Source organism: Salvelinus fontinalis, chromosome 6, assembly GCF_029448725.1.
Source record: "Salvelinus fontinalis isolate EN_2023a chromosome 6, ASM2944872v1, whole genome shotgun sequence".
NCBI lineage: Eukaryota > Metazoa > Chordata > Actinopteri > Salmoniformes > Salmonidae > Salvelinus > Salvelinus fontinalis.
The window spans coordinates 12878002-12903620 of NC_074670.1; the positions used below are offsets into that span (position 1 = coordinate 12878002).

Below are 25619 nucleotides of genomic sequence, written 5' to 3' on the forward strand. Positions count from 1 at the left end.
ATGTCTCTAACCCACCCACCTCGAACATAATAATGTCTCTAACCCACCCACCTCAAACATAATAATGTCTCTAACCCACCCACCTCAAACATAATAATGTCTCTAACCCACCCACCTCAAACATAATAATGTCTCTAACCCACCCACCTCAAACATAATAATGTCTCTAACCCACCCACCTCAAACATAATAATGTCTCTAACCCACCCACCTCAAACATAATAATGTCTCTAACCCACCCACCTCAAACATAATAATGTCTCTAACCCACCCACCTCGAACATAATAATGTCTCTAACCCACCCACCTCGAACATAATAATGTCTCTAACCCACCACCTCAAACATAATAATGTCTCTAACCCACCCACCTCGAACATAATAATGTCTCTAACCCACCCACCTCGAACATAATAATGTCTCTAACCCACCCACCTCGAACATAATAATGTCTCTAACCCACCCACCTCGAACATAATAATGTCTCTAACCCACCCACCTCGAACATAATAATGTCTCTAACCCACCCACCTCAAACATAATAATGTCTCTAACCCACCCACCTCGAACATAATAATGTCTCTAACCCACCCACCTCAAACATAATAATGTCTCTAACCCACCCACCTCAAACATAATAATGTCTCTAACCCACCCACCTCGAACATAATAATGTCTCTAACCCACCCACCTCGAACATAATAATGTCTCTAACCCACCCACCTCGAACATAATAATGTCTCTAACCCACCCACCTCGAACATAATAATGTCTCTAACCCACCCACCTCGAACATAATAATGTCTCTAACCCACCCACCTCAAACATAATAATGTCTCTAACCCACCCACCTCGAACATAATAATGTCTCTAACCCACCCACCTCGAACATAATAATGTCTCTAACCCACCCACCTCGAACATAATAATGTCTCTAACCCACCCACCTCAAACATAATAATGTCTCTAACCCACCCACCTCGAACATAATAATGTCTCTAACCCACCCACCTCAAACATAATAATGTCTCTAACCCACCCACCTCGAACATAATAATGTCTCTAACCCACCCACCTCGAACATAATAATGTCTCTAACCCACCCACCTCGAACATAATAATGTCTCTAACCCACCCACCTCAAACATAATAATGTCTCTAACCCACCCACCTCAAACATAATAATGTCTCTAACCCACCCACCTCGAACATAATAATGTCTCTAACCCACCCACCTCGAACATAATAATGTCTCTAACCCACCCACCTCAAACATAATAATGTCTCTAACCCACCCACCTCAAACATAATAATGTCTCTAACCCACCCCAATAATGTTACTGTGTTCCTCTTTCTATTGCAGCACGAGAGAGAGCAGGTCATGACCACCAACGTATGGCTCACACAGGTCAGTTACACTCTGTCTTCACCTCTCTCTCTTTATCCCTCTGTCTTCACCTCTCTCTCTGTATCCCTCTGTCTTCACCTCTCTCTCCTTATCCCTCTGTCTTCACCTCTCTCTCTTTATCCCTCTGTCTTCACCTCTCTCTCCGTATCCCTCTGTCTTCACCTCTCTCTCTCCTTATCCCTCTGTCTTCACCTCTCTCTCTCCTTATCCCTCTGTCTTCACCTCTCTCTCCGTATCCCTCTGTCTTCACCTCTCTCTCTTTATCCCTCTGTCTTCACCTCTCTCTCCGTATCCCTCTGTCTTCACCTCTCTCTCTCCTTATCCCTCTGTCTTCACCTCTCTCTCTTTATCCTTCTGTCTTCACCTCTCTTTCCTTATCCCTCTGTCTTCACCTCTCTCTCCTTATCCCTCTGTCTTCACCTCTCTCTCTTTATCCCTCTGTCTTCACCTCTCTCTCCTTATCCATCTGTCTTCACCTCTCTCTCTTTATCCCTCTGTCTTCACCTCTCTCTCCTTATCCCTCTGTCTTCACCTCTCTCTCTTTATCCCTCTGTCTTCACCTCCTCTCTCCTTATCCCTCTGTCTTCACCTCCTCTCTCTTTATCCCTCTGTCTTCACCCCTCTCTCCTTATCCATCTGTCTTCACCTCTCTCTCCTTATCCCTCTGTCTTCACCTCTCTCTCTTTATCCATCGGGCTTCACCTCTCTCTCTTTAGCCCTCGTGCTTCACCTCTCTCTCTTTATCCCTCGGGTTTCACCTCTCTCTTTATCCCTCGGGCTTCACCTCTCTCTCTTTATCCCTCGGGCTTCACCTCTCTCTCTTTAGCCCTCGGGCTTCACCTCTCTCTCTGTATCCCTCTGTCTTCGACTCTCTCTCCTTATCCCTCTGTCTTCACCTCTCTCTCTTTATCCCTCTGTCTTCACCTCTCTCTCCGTATCCCTCTGTCTTCACCTCTCTCTCTCCTTATCCCTCTGTCTTCACCTCTCTCTCTCCTTATCCCTCTGTCTTCACCTCTCTCTCCTTATCCCTCTGTCTTCATCTCTCTCTCCGTATCCCTCTGTCTTCACCTCTCTCTCTTTATCCCTCTGTCTTCACCTCTCTCTCCGTATCCCTCTGTCTTCACCTCTCTCTTTCCTTATCCATCTGTCTTCACCTCTCTCTCTTTATCCCTCTGTCTTCACCTCTCTCTCTTTATCCCTCTGTCTTCACCTCTCTCTCCTTATCCCTCTGTCTTCACCTCTCTCTCTTTATCCCTCTGTCTTCACCTCTCTCTCCTTATCCATCTGTCTTCACCTCTCTCTCTTTATCCCTCTGTCTTCACCTCTCTCTCCTTATCCCTCTGTCTTCACCTCTCTCTCTTTATCCCTCTGTCTTCACCTCCTCTCTCCTTATCCCTCTGTCTTCACCTCCTCTCTCTTTATCCCTCTGTCTTCACCTCTCTCTCTTTATCCCTCTGTCTTCACCCCTCTCTCCTTATCCCTCTGTCTTCACCTCTCTCTCTTTATCCATCGGGCTTCACCTCTCTCTCTTTATCCCTCGGGCTTCACCTCTCTCTCTTTATCCCTCGGGCTTCACCTCTCTCCCTTTAGCCCTCGGGCTTCACCTCTCTCTCCTTAGCCCTCGGGCTTCACCTCCTCTCTCCTTAGCCCTCGGGCTTCACCTCCTCTCTCTTTATCCCTCGGGCTTCACCTCTCTCTCTTTATCCCTCGGGCTTCACCCCTCTCTCTTTAGCCCTCGGGCTTCACCTCTCTCTCTTTAGCCCTCGGGCTTCACCTCCTCTCTCTTTAGCCCTCGGGCTTCACCTCTCTCTCTTTATCCCTCGGGCTTCACCTCCTCTCTTTATCCCTCGGGCTTCACCTCTCTCTCTTTATCCCTCGGGCTTCACCTCTCTCTCTTTAGCCCTCGGGCTTCACCTCTCTCTCTTTATCCCTCAGGCTTCACCTCTCTCTCTTTAGCCCTCGGGCTTCACCTCTCTCTCTTTATCCCTCAGGCTTCACCTCTCTCTCCTTATCCCTCTGTCTTCACCTCTCTCTCTTTATCCCTCTGTCTTCACCTCTCTCTCCGTATCCCTCTGTCTTCACCTCTCTCTCCTTATCCCTCTTTCTTCACCTCTCTCTCCTTATCCCTCTGTCTTCACCTCTCTCTCTTTATCCCTCTGTCTTCACCTCTCTCTCCTTATCTCTCTGTCTTCACCTCTCTCTCCTTATCCCTCTGTCTTCACCTCTCTCTCCTTATCCCTCTGTCTTCACCTCTCTCTCCCTATCCCTCTGTCTTCACCTCTCTCTCCTTATCCCTCTGTCTTCACCCCTTCTCTTTATCCCTCTGTCTTCACCTCTCTCTCCTTATCCCTCTGTCTTCACCTCTCTCTCTTTATCCCTCTGTCTTCACCTCTCTCTCCTTATCCCTCTGTCTTCACCTCTCTCTCCTTATCCCTCTGTCTTCACCTCTCTCTCTTTATCCCTCTGTCTTCACCTCTCTCTCTTTATCCCTCTGTCTTCACCTCTCTCTCCGTATCCCTCTGTCTTCACCTCTCTCTCTTTATCCCTCTGTCTTCACCTCTCTCTCTCCTTATCCCTCTGTCTTCACCTCTCTCTCTCCCTATCCCTCTGTCTTCACCTCTCTCTCCTTATCCCTCTGTCTTCACCTCTCTCTCCTTCACCCTCTGTCTTCACCTCTCTCTCCTTCACCCTCTGTCTTCACCTCTCTCTCTTTATCCCTCTGTCTTCACCTCTTTCTCCTTATCCCTCTTTCTTCACCCCTCTCTCCTTATCCCTCTGTCTTCACCTCTCTCTCTTTATCCCTCTGTCTTCACCTCTCTCTCCTTATCCCTCTGTCTTCACCTCTCTCTCTTTATCCTTCTGTCTTCACCTCTCTTTCCTTATCCCTCTGTCTTCACCTCTCTCTCCTTATCCCTCTGTCTTCACCTCTCTCTCTTTATCCCTCTGTCTTCACCTCTCTCTCCTTATCCATCTGTCTTCATCTCTCTCTCTTTATCCCTCTGTCTTCACCTCTCTCTCCTTATCCCTCTGTCTTCACCTCTCTCTCTTTATCCCTCTGTCTTCACCTCTCTCTCTTTATCCCTCTGTCTTCACCCCTCTCTCCTTATCCCTCTGTCTTCACCTCTCTCTCTCCTTATCCCTCTGTCTTCACCTCTCTCTCTCCCTATCCCTCTGTCTTCACCTCTCTCTCCTTATCCCTCTGTCTTCACCTCTCTCTCCTTCACCCTCTGTCTTCACCTCTCTCTCCTTCACCCTCTGTCTTCACCTCTCTCTCTTTATCCCTCTGTCTTCACCTCTCTCTCCTTATCCCTCTGTCTTCACCTCTCTCTCCTTATCCCTCTGTCTTCACCTCTCTCTCCTTATCCCTCTGTCTTCACCCCTTCTCTTTATCCCTCTGTCTTCACCTCTCTCTCCTTATCCCTCTGTCTTCACCTCTCTCTCTTTATCCCTCTGTCTTCACCTCTCTCTCCTTATCCCTCTGTCTTCACCTCTCTCTCCTTATCCCTCTGTCTTCACCTCTCTCTCTCTTTATCCCTCTGTCTTCACCTCTCTCTCTTTATCCCTCTGTCTTCACCTCTCTCTCCGTATCCCTCTGTCTTCACCTCTCTCTCTTTATCCCTCTGTCTTCACCTCTCTCTCTCCTTATCCCTCTGTCTTCACCTCTCTCTCTCCCTATCCCTCTGTCTTCACCTCTCTCTCCTTATCCCTCTGTCTTCACCTCTCTCTCCTTCACCCTCTGTCTTCACCTCTCTCTCCTTCACCCTCTGTCTTCACCTCTCTCTCTTTATCCCTCTGTCTTCACCTCTTTCTCCTTATCCCTCTTTCTTCACCCCTCTCTCCTTATCCCTCTGTCTTCACCTCTCTCTCTTTATCCCTCTGTCTTCACCTCTCTCTCCTTATCCCTCTGTCTTCACCTCTCTCTCTTTATCCTTCTGTCTTCACCTCTCTTTCCTTATCCCTCTGTCTTCACCTCTCTCTCCTTATCCCTCTGTCTTCACCTCTCTCTCTTTATCCCTCTGTCTTCACCTCTCTCTCCTTATCCATCTGTCTTCACCTCTCTCTCTTTATCCCTCTGTCTTCACCTCTCTCTCCTTATCCCTCTGTCTTCACCTCTCTCTCTTTATCCCTCTGTCTTCACCTCTCTCTCTTTATCCCTCTGTCTTCACCCCTCTCTCCTTATCCCTCTGTCTTCACCTCTCTCTCTCCTTATCCCTCTGTCTTCACCTCTCTCTCTCCCTATCCCTCTGTCTTCACCTCTCTCTCCTTATCCCTCTGTCTTCACCTCTCTCTCCTTCACCCTCTGTCTTCACCTCTCTCTCCTTCACCCTCTGTCTTCACCTCTCTCTCTTTATCCCTCTGTCTTCACCTCTCTCTCCTTATCCCTCTGTCTTCACCTCTCTCTCCTTATCCCTCTGTCTTCACCTCTCTCTCCTTATCCCTCTGTCTTCACCCCTTCTCTTTTTTCCTCTGTCTTCACCTCTCTCTCCTTATCCCTCTGTCTTCACCTCTCTCTCTTTATCCCTCTGTCTTCACCTCTCTCTCCTTATCCCTCTGTCTTCACCTCTCTCTCCTTATCCCTCTGTCTTCACCTCTCTCTCTCTTTATCCCTCTGTCTTCACCTCTCTCTCTTTATCCCTCTGTCTTCACCTCTCTCTCCGTATCCCTCTGTCTTCACCTCTCTCTCTTTATCCCTCTGTCTTCACCTCTCTCTCTCCTTATCCCTCTGTCTTCACCTCTCTCTCTCCCTATCCCTCTGTCTTCACCTCTCTCTCCTTATCCCTCTGTCTTCACCTCTCTCTCCTTCACCCTCTGTCTTCACCTCTCTCTCCTTCACCCTCTGTCTTCACCTCTCTCTCTTTATCCCTCTGTCTTCACCTCTTTCTCCTTATCCCTCTTTCTTCACCCCTCTCTCCTTATCCCTCTGTCTTCACCTCTCTCTCTTTATCCCTCTGTCTTCACCTCTCTCTCCTTATCCCTCTGTCTTCACCTCTCTCTCTTTATCCTTCTGTCTTCACCTCTCTTTCCTTATCCCTCTGTCTTCACCTCTCTCTCCTTATCCCTCTGTCTTCACCTCTCTCTCTTTATCCCTCTGTCTTCACCTCTCTCTCCTTATCCATCTGTCTTCACCTCTCTCTCTTTATCCCTCTGTCTTCACCTCTCTCTCCTTATCCCTCTGTCTTCACCTCTCTCTCTTTATCCCTCTGTCTTCACCTCTCTCTCTTTATCCCTCTGTCTTCACCCCTCTCTCCTTATCCCTCTGTCTTCACCTCTCTCTCCTTATCCCTCTTTCTTCACCTCTCTCTCTTTATCCCTCGGGCTTCACCTCTCTCTCTTTAGCCCTCGTGCTTCACCTCTCTCTCTTTATCCCTCGGGCTTCACCTCCTCTCTCTTTATCCCTCGGGCTTCACCTCTCTCTCTTTATCCCTCGGGCTTCACCTCTCTCTCTTTAGCCCTCGGGCTTCACCTCCTCTCTCTTTAGCCCTCTGTCTTCACCTCTCTCTCTTTATCCCTCGGGCTTCACCTCTCTCTCTTTATCCCTCGGGCTTCACCTCTCTCTCCTTAGCCCTCGGGCTTCACCTCCTCTCTCCTTAGCCCTCGGGCTTCACCTCCTCTCTCTTTATCCCTCGGGCTTCACCTCTCTCTCTTTATCCCTCGGGCTTCACCTCTCTCTCTTTATCCCTCGGGCTTCACCTCTCTCTCTTTATCCCTCGGGTTTCACCTCCTCTCTCTTTAGCCCTCGGGCTTCACCTCTCTCTCTTTAGCCCTCGGGCTTCACCTCTCTCTCTTTATCCCTCGGGCTTCACCTCTCTCTCTTTAGCCCTCGGGCTTCACCTCCTCTCTCCTTAGCCCTCGGGCTTCACCTCCTCTCTCCTTATCCCTCGGGCTTCACCTCCTCTCCTTAGCCCTCTGTCTTTTATCTCCTGAGATGCCAAATCAACTGGTAGGTAGCCTGACTTCATTAAATGTACATTTAAGAATGCAACGATGCTCTCCTTTCTGTTAATTGATAACACGACGAATTGCATCGTGCAAGAACGTGTTTGTTCATTCTGCCGCTAAGTTAGGAATAGGCATGGGCAGACATACCAATCTGAACCAGTAGGGGGTTGAAAATACCTGTCCCTGTATCAGTCTCCTACAACTCAACACAGACATTCTGGTCATTCAATGGGAACATGAGCTCAACCAGAGTTTCCCAGGAGGGTTGCCATACAGTACAATACAATGCTACCCAGCATCTTTATTTATTTTATTTAATCTTTATTTAACTAGGTAAGTTAGTTAAGAACAAATTCTTATTTACAATGACAGCCTACCCCAGCCAAACCCTAACCCGGACGACGCTGGGCCAATTGTGCCCAGCATTGTCCGTATGGGACTATCAATCAAGGCCGGTTGTGATACAGCCTGGAATCAAACCAGGGTCTGCTAGCACTGAGATGCAGTGCCTTAGACCGCTGTGCCACTCGGGAGCATCACATTGCAGTATGCGGCAGAGAGAGACACAGCTCTGTATTGTTGTTGTGAGGGACTAATCCTGGCATGCTCCTGAGCTCTGACCCTCTCCTCCACGGCTGGTTCTCTGTGTGTCTGCAGCTGGGGCCTGCAACATAACATACTGCCCACTGGACAGGTTCACACACACATGCACACGCACAGCTGTAAATGCACTAATGTGTATAAATCAGTTATGAACAGTTATGGAAACCTGTTTGTGTGTGTCTGTGTGTGTGTACGCATGTGCGTGTGTGAAGGTGATTGATGGTCTGTAATTGAACAGAGAATGAGCATAAGTGTTTTATGAGGCCCTTGGTCGTAGCCAAGAGGAGATGCCAAGGACACCAGTCCTGAGCCAAGAGAGCCACTGCTTTCACTGATAATACCACAACACGTCACTGTTTCACAGAGCCACCATTTTCAAGTCATATAGCATCTGGCATCATGGCCATTATGGCTCTACATGGCATATACTGTAGCAATAACAGTTACAGAGCCCCCATTGTAAATGGTTATTAAGGTTCTTCTACTGCCCTAACAGCCATAGAGCCACTGCAATCTGGACCTTTATGGCTCATAATACATCACAGTTACAGGGCTACCACCATCAAGGTCACTAAGAGCATGAGCATGTCACTAAGAGCGTGTCAGTGACTGACCCACACACCTTCAATCATGTGTGCCTGGGAGGCAAACTCGCACACACACATGCATAGACACACAGACACACACACACACACACACACACACACACACACACACACGCACACGCACACGCACACGCACACGCACACACACACACACGATCTGGATACCTCCTTGGCAGGCGGCCATTTCAGTCAGGATGATTAGATGTGTGTTTGAGTGAGTGTTTTTAACTGACTTACTATAGGGTCATTGTAGACATTAGTCCTTCTGTCTTACATCTCTAATTAATGGAGCTGAGTTATCACACTGTTCCTGGACAGGACAGTAAAGGTCTCTATAGGAAAATATTTACATAAAGATCCTTATGGAAAATAAAGATGCATTTCGCTGAGTGTTATTTAAAAAGTGAAGCTCACAGCAACTGTTTGTGGGTCTCACACTCCTCTATAACTTTTGATTGGTCACTAATTCTCCTCTGCGATTGGTTACTAACAATCTTCTCAGCTGTGTGAATGGTCACTGACTCTCCTCTCAGCTTTATGATTGGTTACTAACAATCTTCTCAGCCGAGTGATTGGTCACTAACTCTCCTCTCTGGTCTGTGATTGGTGTCCAGGAATGGCAGGACTACCGTCTGACGTGGGTCCCTGAGGAGTTTGATGGCATGGAGAAGGTCAGACTGCCTTCCAAACACATCTGGCTGCCCGACGTTGTGCTGTATAACAAGTGAGTTACACACACACACACATCTGGCTGCCCAACGTTGTGCTGTATAACAAGTGAGTTACACACACACACACACACACACACGTCTGGCTGCCCGACGTTGTGCTGTATAACAAGTGAGTTACACACACACACACACACACACACACACACACACACACACACACACACACACACACACACACACACACACACACACACACACACACACACACACACACACACACACACACACACACACACACACACACACACATCTGGCTGCCCGATGTTGTGCTGTATAACAAGTGAGTTACACACACACACACACACACACACACACACACACACATCTGGCTGCCCGACGTTGTGCTGTATAACAAGTGAGTTACACACACACACACACACATCTGGCTGCCCAACGTTGTGCTGTATAACAAGTGAGTTACACACACACACACACACATCTGGCTGCCCGACGTTGTGCTGTATAACAAGTGAGTTACACACACACACACACACACACACACACACACACACACACACACACACACACACACACACACACACACACACACACACACACACACACACACACACACACACACACACACATATGGCTGCCTGACGTTGTGCTGTATAACAAGTGAGTTACACACACACACACACACATCTGGCTGCCCGACGTTGTGCTGTATAACAAGTGAGTTACACACACACACACATCTGGCTGCCTGACGTTGTGCTGTATAACAAGTGAGTTACACACACACACACACACACACATCTGGCTGCCTGACGTTGTGGTGTTTAACAAGTTAGTTACACACACACACACATCTGAATCCACAAATCTATTTGAATCCACAAATCCCATTACAGTGGAGAAGGATCCAAACATTGTAAAGACATGGATATCTGGGCACTTCTAGATACAGAAAGCACCTTGTTCTCCAAACAGCTAAGCTGTCCAGGACTGCTGACACAGAGCAGTACCTTGGGAGCTGCTTTGCCTTTGTCCTCTGCAGGCCGCCAATCTGAAGGCCACATACTGTCAGCCTAAGTACATGGCCGAGACTCCCAAATATCAGCGCCACAAGTTTGCAGTGATAATCAAGGCTGTTGAGGCATGATACTCTGGGCTAGTGCTTCAGCAACTGTCTGCTCTACGTAGGAGTCAGAAGAGCAACCAACTTCCACACACACACACACACACACATACACACACACACACACACACACACACACACACACACACACACACACACACACACACACACACACACACACACACACACACACACACACACACACACACACACACAGTACAGCATTGTTTCTCAACTCCAGTCTTCTAGTCCCTATCTTATCGTAGTCTCTTAGCCCGGTGTAACTTATCTTATCGGAGTGTCTTAACCCTGTGTAAGCTTAATCTTATCAGTGAAAGTGAACTGTCTGGCCTCGATCTCCTCTTTCCCTAATGCCGTTTTACACTGATTAACCAACCGGCGGGGGCTAAACAGATCTACTTACCCAGCCCCCACCCCCATAACCACTAACAACACAATAGTCACAAACTAATGGGTTCCATTGATTTAATTTCTTACGAAGGGTAATCAATATCTTGACCTTCTTCCATTGCTCTCCTTCGTTGTTCTCTACTTGAGTAATTTGACCTGTTCCCTACCTGAGGTATTTGACCTGTTCCCTACTTGAGTTCTTTGACCTGTTCTCTACCTGAGTTCTTTGACCCGTTCCCTACCTGAGTTCTTTGACCCCTTCCCTACCTGAGGCATTTGACCACTTCCCTACCTGAGGAATTTGACCTGCTCCCTACCTGAGGAATTTGACCTGCTCCCTACCTGAGGCATTTGACCTGCTCCCTACCTGAGGCATTTGCCCCGTTCCCTACCCGAGGCATTTGACCCGTTCTCTACATGAGGCATTTGACCCCTTCCCTACCTGAGGCATTTGACCTGCTCCCTACCTGAGGCATTTGACCTGCTCCCTACCTGAGGCATTTGACCTGCTCCCTACCTGAGGCATTTGACCTGCTCCCTACCTGAGGCATTTGACCTGCTCCCTACCTGAGGCATTTGCCCCCTTCCCTACCTGAGGCATTTGACCTGCTCCCTACCTGAGGCATTTGACCTGTTCCCTACCTGAGGCATTTGACCTGCTCCCTACCTGAGGCATTTGACCTGCTCCCTACTTGAGGCATTTGACCTGCTCCCTACCTGAGGCATTTGACCTGCTCCCTACCTGAGGCATTTGACCTGCTCCCTACCTGAGGCATTTGACCTGTTCCCTACCTGAGGCATTTGACATGCTCCCTACCTGAGGCATTTGACATGCTCCCTACCTGAGGCATTTGACCTGCTCCCTACCTGAGGCATTTGACCTGCTCCCTACTTGAGGCATTTGACCTGCTCCCTACTTGAGGCATTTGACCTGCTCCCTACTTGAGGCATTTGACCTGCTCCCTACCTGAGGCATTTGACCTGCTCCCTACCTGAGGGATTTGACCCGTTCTCTACCTGAGGCATTTGACCTGCTCCCTACCTGAGGCATTTGACCTGCTCCCTACCTGAGGCATTTGACCTGCTCCCTACCTGAGGCATTTGACCCGTTCTCTACCTGAGGGATTTGACCCGTTCTCTACCTGAGGCATTTGACCCGTTCCCTACCCGAGGCATTTGACCCGTTCTCTACCTGAGGGATTTGACCCGTTCTCTACCTGAGGGATTTGACCCGTTCTCTACCTGAGGGATTTGACCCGTTCTCTACCTGAGGGATTTGACCCGTTCTCTACCTGAGGGATTTGACCCGTTTTCTACCTGAGGGATTTGACCCGTTCTCTACCTGAGGGATTTGACCCGTTCTCTACCTGAGGGATTTGACCTGTTCTCTACCTGAGGCATTTGACCTGTTCTCTACCTGAGGGATTTGACCTGTTCTCTACCTGAGGGATTTGACCCGTTCTCTACCTGAGGGATTTGACCCGTTCTCTACCTGAGGGATTTGACCCGTTCTCTACCTGAGGGATTTGACCCGTTCTCTACCTGAGGGATTTGACCCGTTCTCTACCTGAGGGATTTGACCCGTTCTCTACCTGAGGGGTTTGACCCGTTCTCTACCTGAGGGATTTGACCTGTTCTCTACCTGAGGGATTTGACCTGTTCTCTACCTGAGGGATTTGACCTGTTCTCTACCTGAGGGATTTGACCCGTTCTCTACCTGAGGGATTTGACCTGTTCTCTACCTGAGGGAATTGACCCGTTCTCTACCTGAGGGATTTGACCTGTTCTCTACCTGAGGGATTTGACCTGTTCTCTACCTGAGTTCTCTTCCGTTGTCCTAGCTGTGTCCAGGTTAAGGAAGGATGATGTTCACCTCAGCAGTGACCAGCATGTTTATATAAGGAGTCGTGTGTTACTTTGCAGTCCTGATACGCATCACACCCTCATCTGTCTGACCTCCATCTTTCTGTAGTCAGAATGTGTGTGTGTGTGTGTGTGTGTGTGTGTGTGTGTGTGTGTGTGTGTGTGTGTGTGTGTGTGTGTGTGTGTGTGTGTGTGTGTGTGTGTGTGTGTGTGTGAGAGAGAGATATCTTCTGTGGTCATCTTACCTGGCTGTCTGTAACAGTAGAGTCTTACCTGTCCTGCTCCTGTCACTCAGTCCTGTCTGTGTGAGATGTGACTGAGGTTGTGTGATAAAGGATCTGTAGTGAGACTGGAGAAAATTTAATAAGACACACATAGAGCTGAAGTTACATTTACCCCCATTTATAGGAGAAACTGTCTCACTCTTTTCTGCTTATTTTAATCTGTATGTATTACTAATTTGTATTAAAAGGGCATGCATTTTATATACTGTATTTTAATATCTAAAATCCTTCCAATAGTCTAACGTTCTCTCTCTTTCCATCCCTGCTTCCTTAGTGCTGACGGAATGTACGAGGTCTCCTTCTACTCCAACGCGGTGGTCTCCCATGACGGCAGTATCTTCTGGCTGCCTCCAGCCATCTACAAGTCAGCCTGTAAGATCGAGGTCAAACACTTCCCCTTCGACCAGCAGAACTGCACCATGAGGTTCCGCTCCTGGACCTACGACCGCACAGAGATCGACCTGATCCTGAGGTCCGACGTGGCCAGCATGGACGACTTCACACCCAGCGGAGAGTGGGACATCATCGCCCTGCCGGGGCGCCGCAACGAGAACCCTGCCGACCCCACCTACGTAGACATCACCTATGACTTCATCATCCGCAGGAAACCTCTGTTCTACACCATCAACCTCATCATCCCCTGTGTCCTCATCACCTCTCTGGCTATCTTAGTGTTCTATCTGCCCTCTGACTGTGGAGAGAAGATGACCCTGTGTATCTCTGTCCTGCTGGCCCTCACTGTGTTCCTCCTGCTGATCTCTAAGATCGTCCCCCCCACCTCCCTGGACGTTCCTCTGGTCGGGAAGTACCTGATGTTCACCATGGTCCTGGTGACCTTCTCTATTGTCACCAGTGTGTGTGTTCTCAACGTGCACCACCGCTCACCCACCACACACACCATGCCTCCCTGGGTCAAGCTGGTGTTCCTCAACAAATTGCCTGCGCTGCTCTTCATGCGCCAGCCCCGGAACAGCTGCGAGCGCCAGAAGCTGCGCCAGCGACGGAGGGGCCAGGAGCAGAGGGAGGGGGGCAGGGATGGGGGCTCCGCCGGGGGGCTGATGGTGGGTCTGGGGCTGGGGGGCGGAGGGGGTGGCATGGATAACAACGACCCCTGTACGTGTTACGTGAACCGGGCGTCGGTGAAACAGTTTGTAGGGGAGCTGGGAGGGGGCGCGGGGGGAGGAGGGGGAGGGAGGTCGATGGAGGGGCTGAACGGGCTGAGGGAAGGCAGGGAGGGGGGGCAGGGGAACCGGCCTAGGGGGAAACAGGTAGGAGGGGGCCCAGCCCTGACCCAGGCCGTGCTAGGACAAGCCTGCCCTGGGTTGGAGGAGGCTGTCGACGGGGTCCGCTTCATCGCCAACCACATGAAGACTGAAGACGACCACCAGAGCGTGAGTAACGTAGAAATACACCATTTATTCACCATTCACTGCAACTATATATCACATTATATATCTGATGTCTTGACCCTGTTCTGCCATACACATCATAGAATGTTACTTACACTCGGTCTAGAAGGCCATATATCTACACTTATTCACAGCAGATTGGCCTGTTTCGAGACGGTACTGTTTTGAACATTCGTTTTAGGACTGATGCCTAGCACTCTACTCAATGCATTGTCAATAAGCGCTGATTAAGATTTCATGCAAAGTGCATTATAGTGGCTTGGAAATATAATGACATTCAAAAGGAGGCAAATAATTATTAGGAAAACCTTTCGTCATCATTTTTATGTTGCCAGATTGACTTTAAATGCAGTATAACGTTAGCTAGCTAGCTAAGATTGAGGGGAGGCCACCGGATTTTAACTAGCTAACGTTAGCATTGCTAGCCAATGACTTTGCTAGCTAATGACTTCATTGCAACCTATGAATAGCTACCACCTACTGCTACATTCTAGGGAGAATAACTATGGGTGAATGGTTATGAATTCATGGGCTACACTTGTTCTGCTCTGAATATTCAACACAGTTTTAATCTTAGCTACTGTATGACATCAGCATTGTGAGTGAATAAAACAGGGCTCTCTCCCTACGAAGGAGTAGAAAGAGAGGAGGATGAACGGCTGAGGGGGGGGGGGGGGGGTTCCTTCAGTGGGCAGGGATGCCTGAAGGCATGGAGAGGGAGGAAAGAACATTCTCCTGGAATGAGAGACCCTGACATAGTGAATTAACAGTCCTTGTAATTCTGTCCATCAGCGCCACTCATCATCTCCATGGTTACAGTCCATCTCCATGCCGACCACTTTTAAGACCCACCTGATCCTTCTTTCACTTCAGGTCCTCCCTCCTGTCCTCTTCAAGTCATCATCACCCCCTTCCCTCTCTCCTCCTCCCTCCGCTTCCCTGCAGTACTCATCCATCCCTTATTCCCCTACACCCGGTCTGATTCTCTCTCCACCTCCCCTCTCTCCTCCCCCCTCTCCTTCCCTGCAGTACTCATCCATCCCTTATTCCCCTACACCCGGTCTGATTCTCTCTCCACCTCCCCTCTCTCCTCCCCCTCTCCTTCCCTGCAGTACTCATCCATCCCTTATTCCCCTATACCCGGTCTGATTCTCTCTCCACCTCCCCTCTCTCCTCCCCCCTCTCCTTCCCTGCAGTACTCATCCATCCCTTATTCCCCTATACCCGGTCTGATTCTCTCTCCACTTCCCCTCTCTCCTCCCCCTCTCCTTCCCTGCAGTACTCATCCATCCCTTATTCCCCTATACCCGGTCTGATTCTCTCTCCACCTCCCCTCTCTCCTCCCCCTCTCCTTCCCTGCAGTACTCATCCATCCCTTATTCCCCTATACCCGGTCTCATTCTCTCTCCACCTCCCCTCTCTCCTCCTCCCTCTCCTTCCCTGCAGTACTCATCCATCCCTTATTCCCCTATACCCGGTCTGATTCTCTCTCCACCTCCCCTCTCTCCTCCCCCCTCTCCTTCCCTGCAGTACTCATCCATCCCTTATTCCCCTATACCCGGTCTGATTCTCTCTCCACCTCCCCTCTCTCCTCCCCCTCTCCTTCCCTGAAGTACTCACCCATCCCTTATTCCCCTATACCCGGTCTGATTCTCTCTCCACCTCCCCTCTCTCCTCCCCCTCTCCTTCCCTGCAGTACTCACCCATCCCTTATTCCCCTATACCCGGTCTGATTCTCTCTCCACCTCCCCTCTCTCCTCCCCCCTCTCCTTCCCTGCCGTACTCACCCATCCCTTATTCTTCTACATCCGGTCTCTCTTTTTCTCTCCCGTCACCTCTCTTCTCCTCCTCCCCCCTTTCAGTGTCAGACCTCATTAGAGCTCTGTGGTAGAATCCAGTCTCTACTCACATGAACCTTTCAACCCCTCCTCTCACCCCCCTTTAATAGGTGAGGGGGAGGGAAGGAGCGAGAAAGTGAGAGAGACAAGTGATAGAGAAAGAGGAGAAAAGAGAGCTGTGTATCCTTCATCTACAGTGCCTTCAGAAAGTATTCCCCCCTTGACTTTTTCCACATTTTGTTATGTTGCAGCCGAAATGTCCAATGGATTGAATGTAGATGTTGTGATGTCACTGGCTTACACACACTACCCCATAATGTCAACGTGGAATTATGTTTTACTAATTCATTAAAAATGAAAAGCTGAAATGTCTTGAGTCAATAAGTATTCAACCCCTTTGTTATGGCAAGTCTAAACAAGTTCAGGAGTAAACATTTGCTTAACAAGTCCCATAATAAGTTGCATGGACTCACTCTGTGTGCAATAATGGTGATTTTTGAATGACTACCTCATCTCTGTACCCCACACATACAATCATCTGTAAGTTCCGTCAGTCGAGCAGTGAATTTAAAACAGATTCAACAACAAACACCAGGGAGGTTTCCAAATACCTCACAAAGAAGGGTAGATGGGTAAAAATAATATCCCTTTGAGCATGGTGAAGTTATTAATTACACTTTGGAGGGTGTATCAATATACCCAGTCACTACAAAGATACAGGCGTCCTTCCTAACTCAGTTGCCAGAGAGGAAGGACACCTCTCAGGGATTTTACCATAAAGCCAATGGTGACTTTAAAACAGTTAGAGAGTTTAATGGCTGTGATAGGAGAAAACTGAGTGTCACGCCCTGGCCTTAGTGTTCTTTGTTTTCTTAATTATTTTAGTTAGGTCAGGGTGTGACATGGGTATTTATGTGGGTTTTGTAGTGTCCAGGGTGATTGTAAGGTTTAGGGGGTTTATTTAGAGTAGTGGGTTTATGTTTAGTAGAGTTGTCTAGCTGTGTCTATGTTGTGTGTAGTTGTCTAGGAAAGTCTATGGTTGCCTGAATGGGTTCCCAATTAGAGACAGCTGGTTTCTGTTGTCTCTGATTGGGAGCCATATTTAAGGTAGCCATAGGCTTTAATTTGTTGTGGGGAATTGTCTATGTTGAACGTTTGTAGCCTGTGTGTGTGCACTACGTTTATAGCTTCACGGTCGTTTGTTGTTTTGTTAGTTTGTAAGTGTTTTGTTTCGTTTTGCCTTCTTCACAAAAAATAAAAGAAGATGGCTTATTTTCCACATGCTGCGTTTTGGTCCGTCTCACTCCCACACGATCGTGACAGAATTCCCCACCAACATCGGATCAAGCAGCGTGTGCAACAACAACAGGACCCACCTACACTGGACTATTGGAATTGGGAGGAAATTCTGGACCGAGAAATACCAGGAGAATATAACCGCCCCAAAGCTGAGCTGGAGGCAGCGAAGGCAGAGAGGCGGAGATATGAGGAGGCAGCAAGGAGACGTGGCTGGAAGCCTGAAAAGCCCGTGAGTACTACCCAAAAATTTCTTGGGGGGGGGGGGCTAAGAGGTAGTGGGCCAAGGGCAGGTAGGAGACCTGCGCCCACTTCCCAGGCTAACCGTGGAGAGCGGGAGTACGGGCAGACGCCGTGTTACGCAGTAGAGCGCACGGTGTCTCCTGTACGGGTGCATAGCCCAGTGCGCTTTATTCCACCTCCCCGCACTGGTAGGGCTAGATTGGGCATTGAGCCAAATGTCATGAAGCCGGCCCTACATATCTGGCCACCAGTACGTCTCCTTGGGCCGGCTTACATGGCACCAGCCTTACGCATGGTGTCCCCGGTCCGCCTACATAGCCCGGTGCGGGTTATTCCACCTCCCCGCACTGGTCGGGCGACGGGGAGCATTCAACCAGGTAAGGTTGGGCAGGCTCGGTGCTCAAGGGAGCCAGTACGCCTGCACGGTCCGGTATTTCCGGCGCCACCTCCCCGCCCCAGCCTAGTACCACCAGTGCCAACACCACGCACCAGGCTTCCAGTGCGTTTTCAGAGCCCTGTTCCTCCTCCACGCACTCTCCCTATGGTGCGTGTCTCCAGCCCAGTGCCTCCAGTTCCGGCACCACGCACTAAGCCACCTGTGCGTCTCCTGAGTCCTGTACACACTGTTATTTCTCCCCGCACTCGTCCTGAGGTGCGTGCCCTCAGTCCGGTACCACGCACCAGGCATATAGTGCGCTTTGAGAACTCAGTGTGCCCTGTTGTTGTTCCCCGCACTAGCCTGAAGGTGCGTGTCCTTAGCCCGGTACCTCCAGTCCCGGCACCACGCACCAGGCCTACAGTGCGTCTCAGCCGGCCAGAGTCTGCCGTCTGCCCAACGTTGACTGAACTGCCCGTCTGCCATGAGCCTGCAAAGCCGCCCGTCTGCCATGAGCCTACAGAGCCTTCCGCCAGACAGGATCAGTCTGAGCCATCCGTCTCCTCAGCGCCGTCTGAGCCATCCGTCTCCTCAGCGCCGTCTGAGCCATCCGTCTCCCCAGCGCCGTCTGAGCCATCCGTCTCCCCAGCGCCGTCTGAGCCATCCGTCTCCCCAGCGCCGTCTGAGCCATCCGTCTCCCCAGCGCCGTCTGAGTCATCCGTCTGTCCCGAGCCAGTAGAGCCGCCCGTCTGTCCAGAGCCGTCAGAGCCGTTAGTCAGTCAGGAGCCGCTAGAGCCATTCGTCAGTCAGGATCTGCCAGAGCCGCCAACCAGACAGGATCTGCCAGAGCCGCCAACCAGACAGGATCTGCCAGAGGCGCCAACCAGACAGGATCTGCCAGAGGCGCCAACCAGACAGGATCTGCCAGAGCCGCCAACCAGACAGGATCTGCCAGAGCCGTCAGTGAGCCATGAGCGTCCAGAGCCGTCAGCCAGCCATGAGCGTCCAGAGCCGTCAGCCAGCCATGAGCGTCCAGAGCCGTCAGCCAGTCATGAGCTGTTCCTCAGCCCAGAGCGGCTATTTATCCAGAACTCCCCCTCAGTCCAGAGCTGTCTCTCTGTCCGGAGCTGCCTTTCAGTCCGGAGTTGCCCCTCTATCCTGAGCTACCTCTCTATCCTGAGCTATCCCTCTGTCCTGAGCTATCCCTCTGTCCTGAGCTATTCCTCTATCCCGGTGCTGCCCCTTGTGCCGATGTTACCCAAAAGATTAAGTGGGGGTAATATGAGGGTGGTCATTTGTAGGGGGAGATATAAGCTGGGATTGACTATGGTGGGGTGGGGACCTCGCCCTGAGCCTGAGCCACCACCGTGGTCAGATGCCCACCCAGACCCTCCCCTAGACTTTGTGCTGGTGCGCCCGGAGTTCGCACCTTAAGGGGGGGGGCTATGTCACGCCCTGGCCTTAGTATTCTTTGTTTTCTTTATTATTTTAGTTAGGTCAGGGTGTGACATGGGTATTTATGTGGGTTTTGTAGTGTCCAGGGTGATTGTAAGGTTTAGGGGGTTTATTTAGAGTAGTGGGTTTATGTTTAGTAGAGTTGTCTAGCTGTGTCTATGTTGTGTGTAGTTGTCTAGGAAAGTCTATGGTTGCCTGAATGGGTTCCCAATTAGAGACAGCTGGTTTCTGTTGTCTCTGATTGGGAGCCATATTTAAGGTAGCCATAGGCTTTAGTTTGTTGTGGGGAATTGTCTATGTTGAACGTTTGTAGCCTGTGTGTGTGCACTACGTTTATAGCTTCACGGTCGTTTGTTGTTTTGTTAGTTTGTAAGTGTTTTGTTTCGTTTTGCCTTCTTCACAAAAAATAAAAGAAGATGGCTTATTTTCCACATGCTGCGTTTTGGTCCGTCTCACTCCCACACGATCGTGACACTGAGGATGGATCAAAAACATTTTAGTTTCTCCACAATACTAACCTAGATAACAGAGTGAAAAGAAAGTAGCCTGTACAGAATACACATATTCCAAAACATGCATCCTGTTTGCAATAAGGCACTAAAGTAATACTTTTTTTGTCCTGAATACAAAGCGTTGTGTTTGGGGATAATCCGACATAACACATCAATGAGTACCACTCTAAATATTTTCAAGCATGGTGGTGGCTGCATCATGTTATGGGTATGCTTGTCATCAGCAAGGACTAGGGAGTTTTTTAGGATAAAAATAAATGGAATAGAGCTAAGCACAGGCAAAATCCTAGAGGTAAACCTGATTCAGTCTGCTTTCCAACAGACACTGAGAGACAAATTCACCTTTCATTAGAACAATAACCTAAAACCCAAGGTCAAAAAATCTATGGCAAGACTTGAAAATGACCAACAACCAACTTGACAGAGCTTGAATAATTTTTAAAAGAATAATATTGTACAATCCAAGTGTGCAAAGCTCTTAGAGACTTACACAGAAAGACTCACAGCTGTAATCGCTGCCAAAGCTGATTCTAACATGCACTGTATTGACTCAGGGGGATGAATACTGTAATGAAACAGGGAGGGAGCAGGTGTCGAACCCTCAACCTTCTAGCCCGCAGTCCAGCGCGCTATCGACTGTGCCCCAAAAGCATGCTCCAGCGGCAGAGTTGATATCCGCACTCATAAACCCAGGGTCATTACAATACGTATGTAAACAAGATACTGTCTATTAGGGTTTTATTTTTCATAGATTTTTTACAAATGTTAGCATTGTTCTTCCACTTTGACATTAGAGTATTTGTGTAGATCGTTCACAAAAAAAATGACAATTAAATACATTTTAATCCTATCTTGTAACACAACAACATGTGGAAAAAGTCAAAGGGTGTGAATACTTTCTGTAAGCACTGTACTTATGTAAACCTCTGCCTACACCCCTCTTCAGGTGAGCGAGGACTGGAAGTATGTTGCCATGGTGATCGACCGTCTCTTCCTGTGGATCTTTATAATTGTGTGTGTGTCCGGAACGGTCGGGATGTTCCTCCAGCCACTGTTCCAGAACTACACTGCCAAGACCATCACCAACACCAATGGCTGACCAACCAGGTGCCCAGCAGCATCGATGGACACCGCCCCGACCCAATCAGCACAGCAGGACAGGGGCAGGAGGGAGGGACCTGCCCAGTAGGGGAAGTGGGTTTTATTAAGTCTGTGGAACTAAATTGGACAGAAGCCACACCTGTTAACCTTTATAGCCTTTCTACTGAACTGTTCTGAACTGAAAAAGTGAACACCAACATCGTATTAAAGATATTTTTTTTCTAGAGGAGGGATAAATGGATGGACAACTCTTCCCTTTTTCCCAGAGGACGGTGGAGTTATCCCTCTCCTCTCTCCCTCTGAGTGATAAGCGGCAGGAGCCAATCAGGGAGAGAGGACAATCTCTAAATTGTTTGACATCCTGTAGAACGCTACGCCAACCAATCAATGCTCTTCATTCCAAGCTGACTGTGCAAGCTTACTGAGAGTATATCGTCGCACCTTCAACTGGTACAGAACTTAATGCTTCAGTAACAGAACCTTGATTGGAAACTGTGTCAACCAATCAGAAAAAATGTAAAGGCAAGTCATAATTGTTTTTCAAAGCCACTTCTGTTAAGCCAACTGATAGTACAGTACAGTATATTTTACCATAGCATAGCAGTGTACCACAGTATAGCTTTGAATATAATATTATTGCGATTTCTCGGTGTCTGTTCCTGATATAAAGGTAGGGTGCAGTGGTTTGTTGTATGATTCTCTAGGCTTTTAAACAAGAATGTGATATTACCTGTACTACACAGCCTGTGATGTGTACGCTAACACTATATGTGTAGAAGAGACAGATCGTGAAGGAGAGAGATGAAAGAGAGATATTGACAGAGAGTTAGATGGAATGAGATGAAGTAGTTATGGTGCATCCCAAACCGCCCCCTCGCCTCTACCAACTCCCTCCGTTGTCACATGTTGAAGCTCCGAGGGTGACTTCCAGAGAGTGGCGATGGGATCAATAAACCCATCAACTTCGGGACCAGTCTCTGAATCAGACATAAACACATGCACATGGTATATAATTAGACACGCCTCTCCATTTTTTACAATTCAATTGTGCTAACTTCAAACATATAGCGGTGAGTGTCGGGATAGTACTTCGCTCTGAAGCCTGCATCCGTGCTGGCTATTTCGAAGTGGCTATAGGAGGATCTAATTAGCCCCTATGCCCCCAGCATTTTCACTTCCTCAGCTTTAGTACACTTGTGCAAATGGCGGAGGCGCGTGTGAACGCGCAAGTGGAGTGCCGAGGGGCCAGGCGAAGGGGGTGATTTGGGATTCAGCCTGAGAGAATGATAAAGGTGTAGAATGTCTGCGTATACAGCTCTATTGGGATCATAGCAGCTTGTGCCATCGGGTGCAGTTGCAAGGGGATGAGTCTAGATTCAGTAAGTTCCTGGGAAACTGAGGTTGGGTTGAGCCAAGATGGAGTAAATTCCCTCCTTTTACAGTTGAGCCATGATTGCACAAAATTGGGTGGTCGAATATAGAACTGACAGATGATATGTATGTTGGAATAAGGATGTTTTCTCATGAAACATAAGCTATTGTGTGTAATGAATGTTTGCACAAATGTTCATTTCTGTCAACACTGTGATTCTCATTATCAGAGTAAGACAGTGTCTCACTCTCTGTCCTCTCTTCCTTTCCTCCCTCTCTCCTCCCCTCCTTCTCCCTCCTGCCCTCTCCTCCTTCCCCCTCTCTCCTCCTCTCCTTCCCCCTCCTGTCCTCCCCTCCTTCGCCCTCCTGCCCTCTCCTCCTTCTCCCCCTCTCCTCTCCTCTCCTCTTTCCCCCTCCTGTCCTTCCCCCTCTCTCCTCACCTCCTTCCCACTCTCTCCTCCCCTCCTACCCCCTCTCTCCTCTCCTCCTTCCCCCTCTCTCCTCTCCTCCTCCCCCTCCTGTCCTCTCCTCCTCCCCCCACCTGTCCTCTCCTCCTCCCCCCACCTGTCCTCACCTCCTTCCCCCTCCTGTCCTCTCCTCCTACCCCCACCTCTCCTCTCCTCCTCCCCCCACCTGTCCTCTCCTCCTCCCCCCACCTCTCCTCTCCTCCTCCCCCCACCTGTCCTCTCCTCCTCCCCCCACCTGTCCTCACCTCCTTCCCCCTCCTGTCCTCTCCTCCTACCCCCACCTGCCTTCACCTCCTTCTCCCTCCTGTCCTCTCCTCCTCCCCCCACCTCTTCTCTCCTCCTCCCCTCACCTGTCCTCTCCTCCTACCCCCACCTGTCCTCTCCTCCTCCCCCCACCTCTCCTCTCCTCCTCCCCCCACCTCTCCTCTCCTCCTCCCTCCACCTGTCCTCTCCTCCTCCCCCCACTTGTCCTCACCTCCTTCCCCCTCCTGTCCTCTCTTCCTACCCCCACCTCTCCTCTCCTCCTCCCCCCACCTCTCCTCTCCTCCTCCCCCCACCTGTCCTCTCCTCCTCCCCCCACCTGTCCTCTCCTCCTACCCCCACCTGTCCTCTCCTCCTCCCCCTCCTGTCCTCTCCTCCTCCCCCCACATGTCCTCTCCTCCTCCCCCCACCTGTCCTCTCCTCCTCCCCCCACCTGTCCTCTCCTCCTCCCCCCTCCTGTCCTCTCCTCCTAACCCTACCTGTCCTCTCCTCCTCCCCCCACCTGTCCTCTCCTCCTCCCCCCACCTGTCCTCTCCTCCTTCCCCCACCTGTCCTCTCCTCCTCCCCCCTCCTGTCCTCTCCTCCTCCCCCCACCTGTCCTCTCCTCCTTCCCCCACCTGTCCTCTCCTCCTCCCCCCTCCTGTCCTCACCTCCTACCCCCACCTCTCCTCTCCTCCTCCCCCCACCTCTCCTCTCCTCCTCCCCCCACCTGTCCTCACCTCCTTCCCCCTCCTGTCCTCTCCTCCTACCCCCACCTCTCCTCTCCTCCTCCCCCCACCTGTCCTCTCCTCCTCCCCTACACCTGTCCTCTCCTCCTCCCCCACACCTGTCCTCTCCTCCTCCCCCCACACCTGTCCTCTCCTCCTCCCCCCACACCTGTCCTCTCCTCCTACCCCCTCCTGTCCTCTCCTCCTCCCCCCACCTCTCCTCTCCTCCTCCCCCCACCTCTCCTCTCCTCCTCCCCCCACCTCTCCTCTCCTCCTCCCCCCACCTCTCCTCTCCTCCTCCCTTCACCTGTCCTCTCCTCCTCCCCCCACCTGTCCTCTCCTCCTCCCCCCACCTGTCCTCTCCTCCTCCCCCCATCTGTCCTCTCCTCCTACCCCCTCCTGTCCTCTCCTCCTACCCCCACCTGTCCTCTCCTCCTACCCCCTCCTGTCCTCTCCTCCTTCCCCCACCTGTCCTCTCCTCCTCCCCCCACCTGTCCTCTCCTCCTCCCCCCACCTGTCCTCTCCTCCTCCCCCCACCTGTCCTCTCCTCCTCCCCCCTCCTGTCCTCTCCTCCTACCCCACCTGTCCTCTCCTCCTACCCCCTCCTGTCCTCTCTTCCTACCCCCACCTGTCCTCTCCTCCTCCCCCCACCTGTCCTCTCCTCCTCCCCCCACCTGTCCTCTCCTCCTACCCCCACCTGTCCTCTCCTCCTACCCCCACCTGTCCTCTCCTCCTCCCCCTCCTGTCCTCTCCTCCTCCCCCCACATGTCCTCTCCTCCTCCCCCCACCTGTCCTCTCCTCCTCCCCCCACCTGTCCTCTCCTCCTCCCCCCTCCTGTCCTCTCCTCCTAACCCTACCTGTCCTCTCCTCCTCCCCCCACCTGTCCTCTCCTCCTCCCCCCACCTGTCCTCTCCTCCTTCCCCCACCTGTCCTCTCCTCCTCCCCCCTCCTGTCCTCTCCTCCTCCCCCCACCTGTCCTCTCCTCCTTCCCCCACCTGTCCTCTCCTCCTCCCCCCTCCTGTCCTCACCTCCTACCCCCACCTCTCCTCTCCTCCTCCCCCCACCTCTCCTCTCCTCCTCCCCCCACCTGTCCTCACCTCCTTCCCCCTCCTGTCCTCTCCTCCTACCCCCACCTCTCCTCTCCTCCTCCCCCCACCTGTCCTCTCCTCCTCCCCTACACCTGTCCTCTCCTCCTCCCCCACACCTGTCCTCTCCTCCTCCCCCCACACCTGTCCTCTCCTCCTCCCCCCACACCTGTCCTCTCCTCCTACCCCCTCCTGTCCTCTCCTCCTCCCCCCACCTCTCCTCTCCTCCTCCTCCCCCCACCTCTCCTCTCCTCCTCCCCCCACCTTTCCTCTCCTCCTCCCCCCACCTCTCCTCTCCTCCTCCCTTCACCTGTCCTCTCCTCCTCCTCCCACCTGTCCTCTCCTCCTCCCCCCACCTGTCCTCTCCTCCTCCCCCCATCTGTCCTCTCCTCCTACCCCCTCCTGTCCTCTCCTCCTACCCCCACCTGTCCTCTCCTCCTACCCCCTCCTGTCCTCTCCTCCTTCCCCCACCTGTCCTCTCCTCCTCCCCCCACCTGTCCTCTCCTCCTCCCCCCACCTGTCCTCTCCTCCTCCCCCCACCTGTCCTCTCCTCCTCCCCCCTCCTGTCCTCTC

The 25619-nt window shown here is 50.9% G+C and overlaps 1 protein-coding gene across 1 annotated transcript in view; it reads left to right on the top strand.

The window, feature by feature from the left end:
• LOC129857087 (neuronal acetylcholine receptor subunit beta-2-like) overlaps nt 1-22816 on the top strand; it is a 133326-nt gene extending 110510 nt beyond the window's left edge. The window contains exons 3-6 of the mRNA XM_055925011.1: nt 1363-1407; nt 9170-9279; nt 13200-14316; nt 21001-22816. Coding sequence (XP_055780986.1) covers nt 1363-1407; nt 9170-9279; nt 13200-14316; nt 21001-21153 — 1425 coding nt within the window. The 3' untranslated portion in view covers nt 21154-22816. The remainder of the gene's footprint in view (nt 1-1362; nt 1408-9169; nt 9280-13199; nt 14317-21000) is intronic.
• Nucleotides 22817-25619: the final 2803 nt, after the last annotated feature.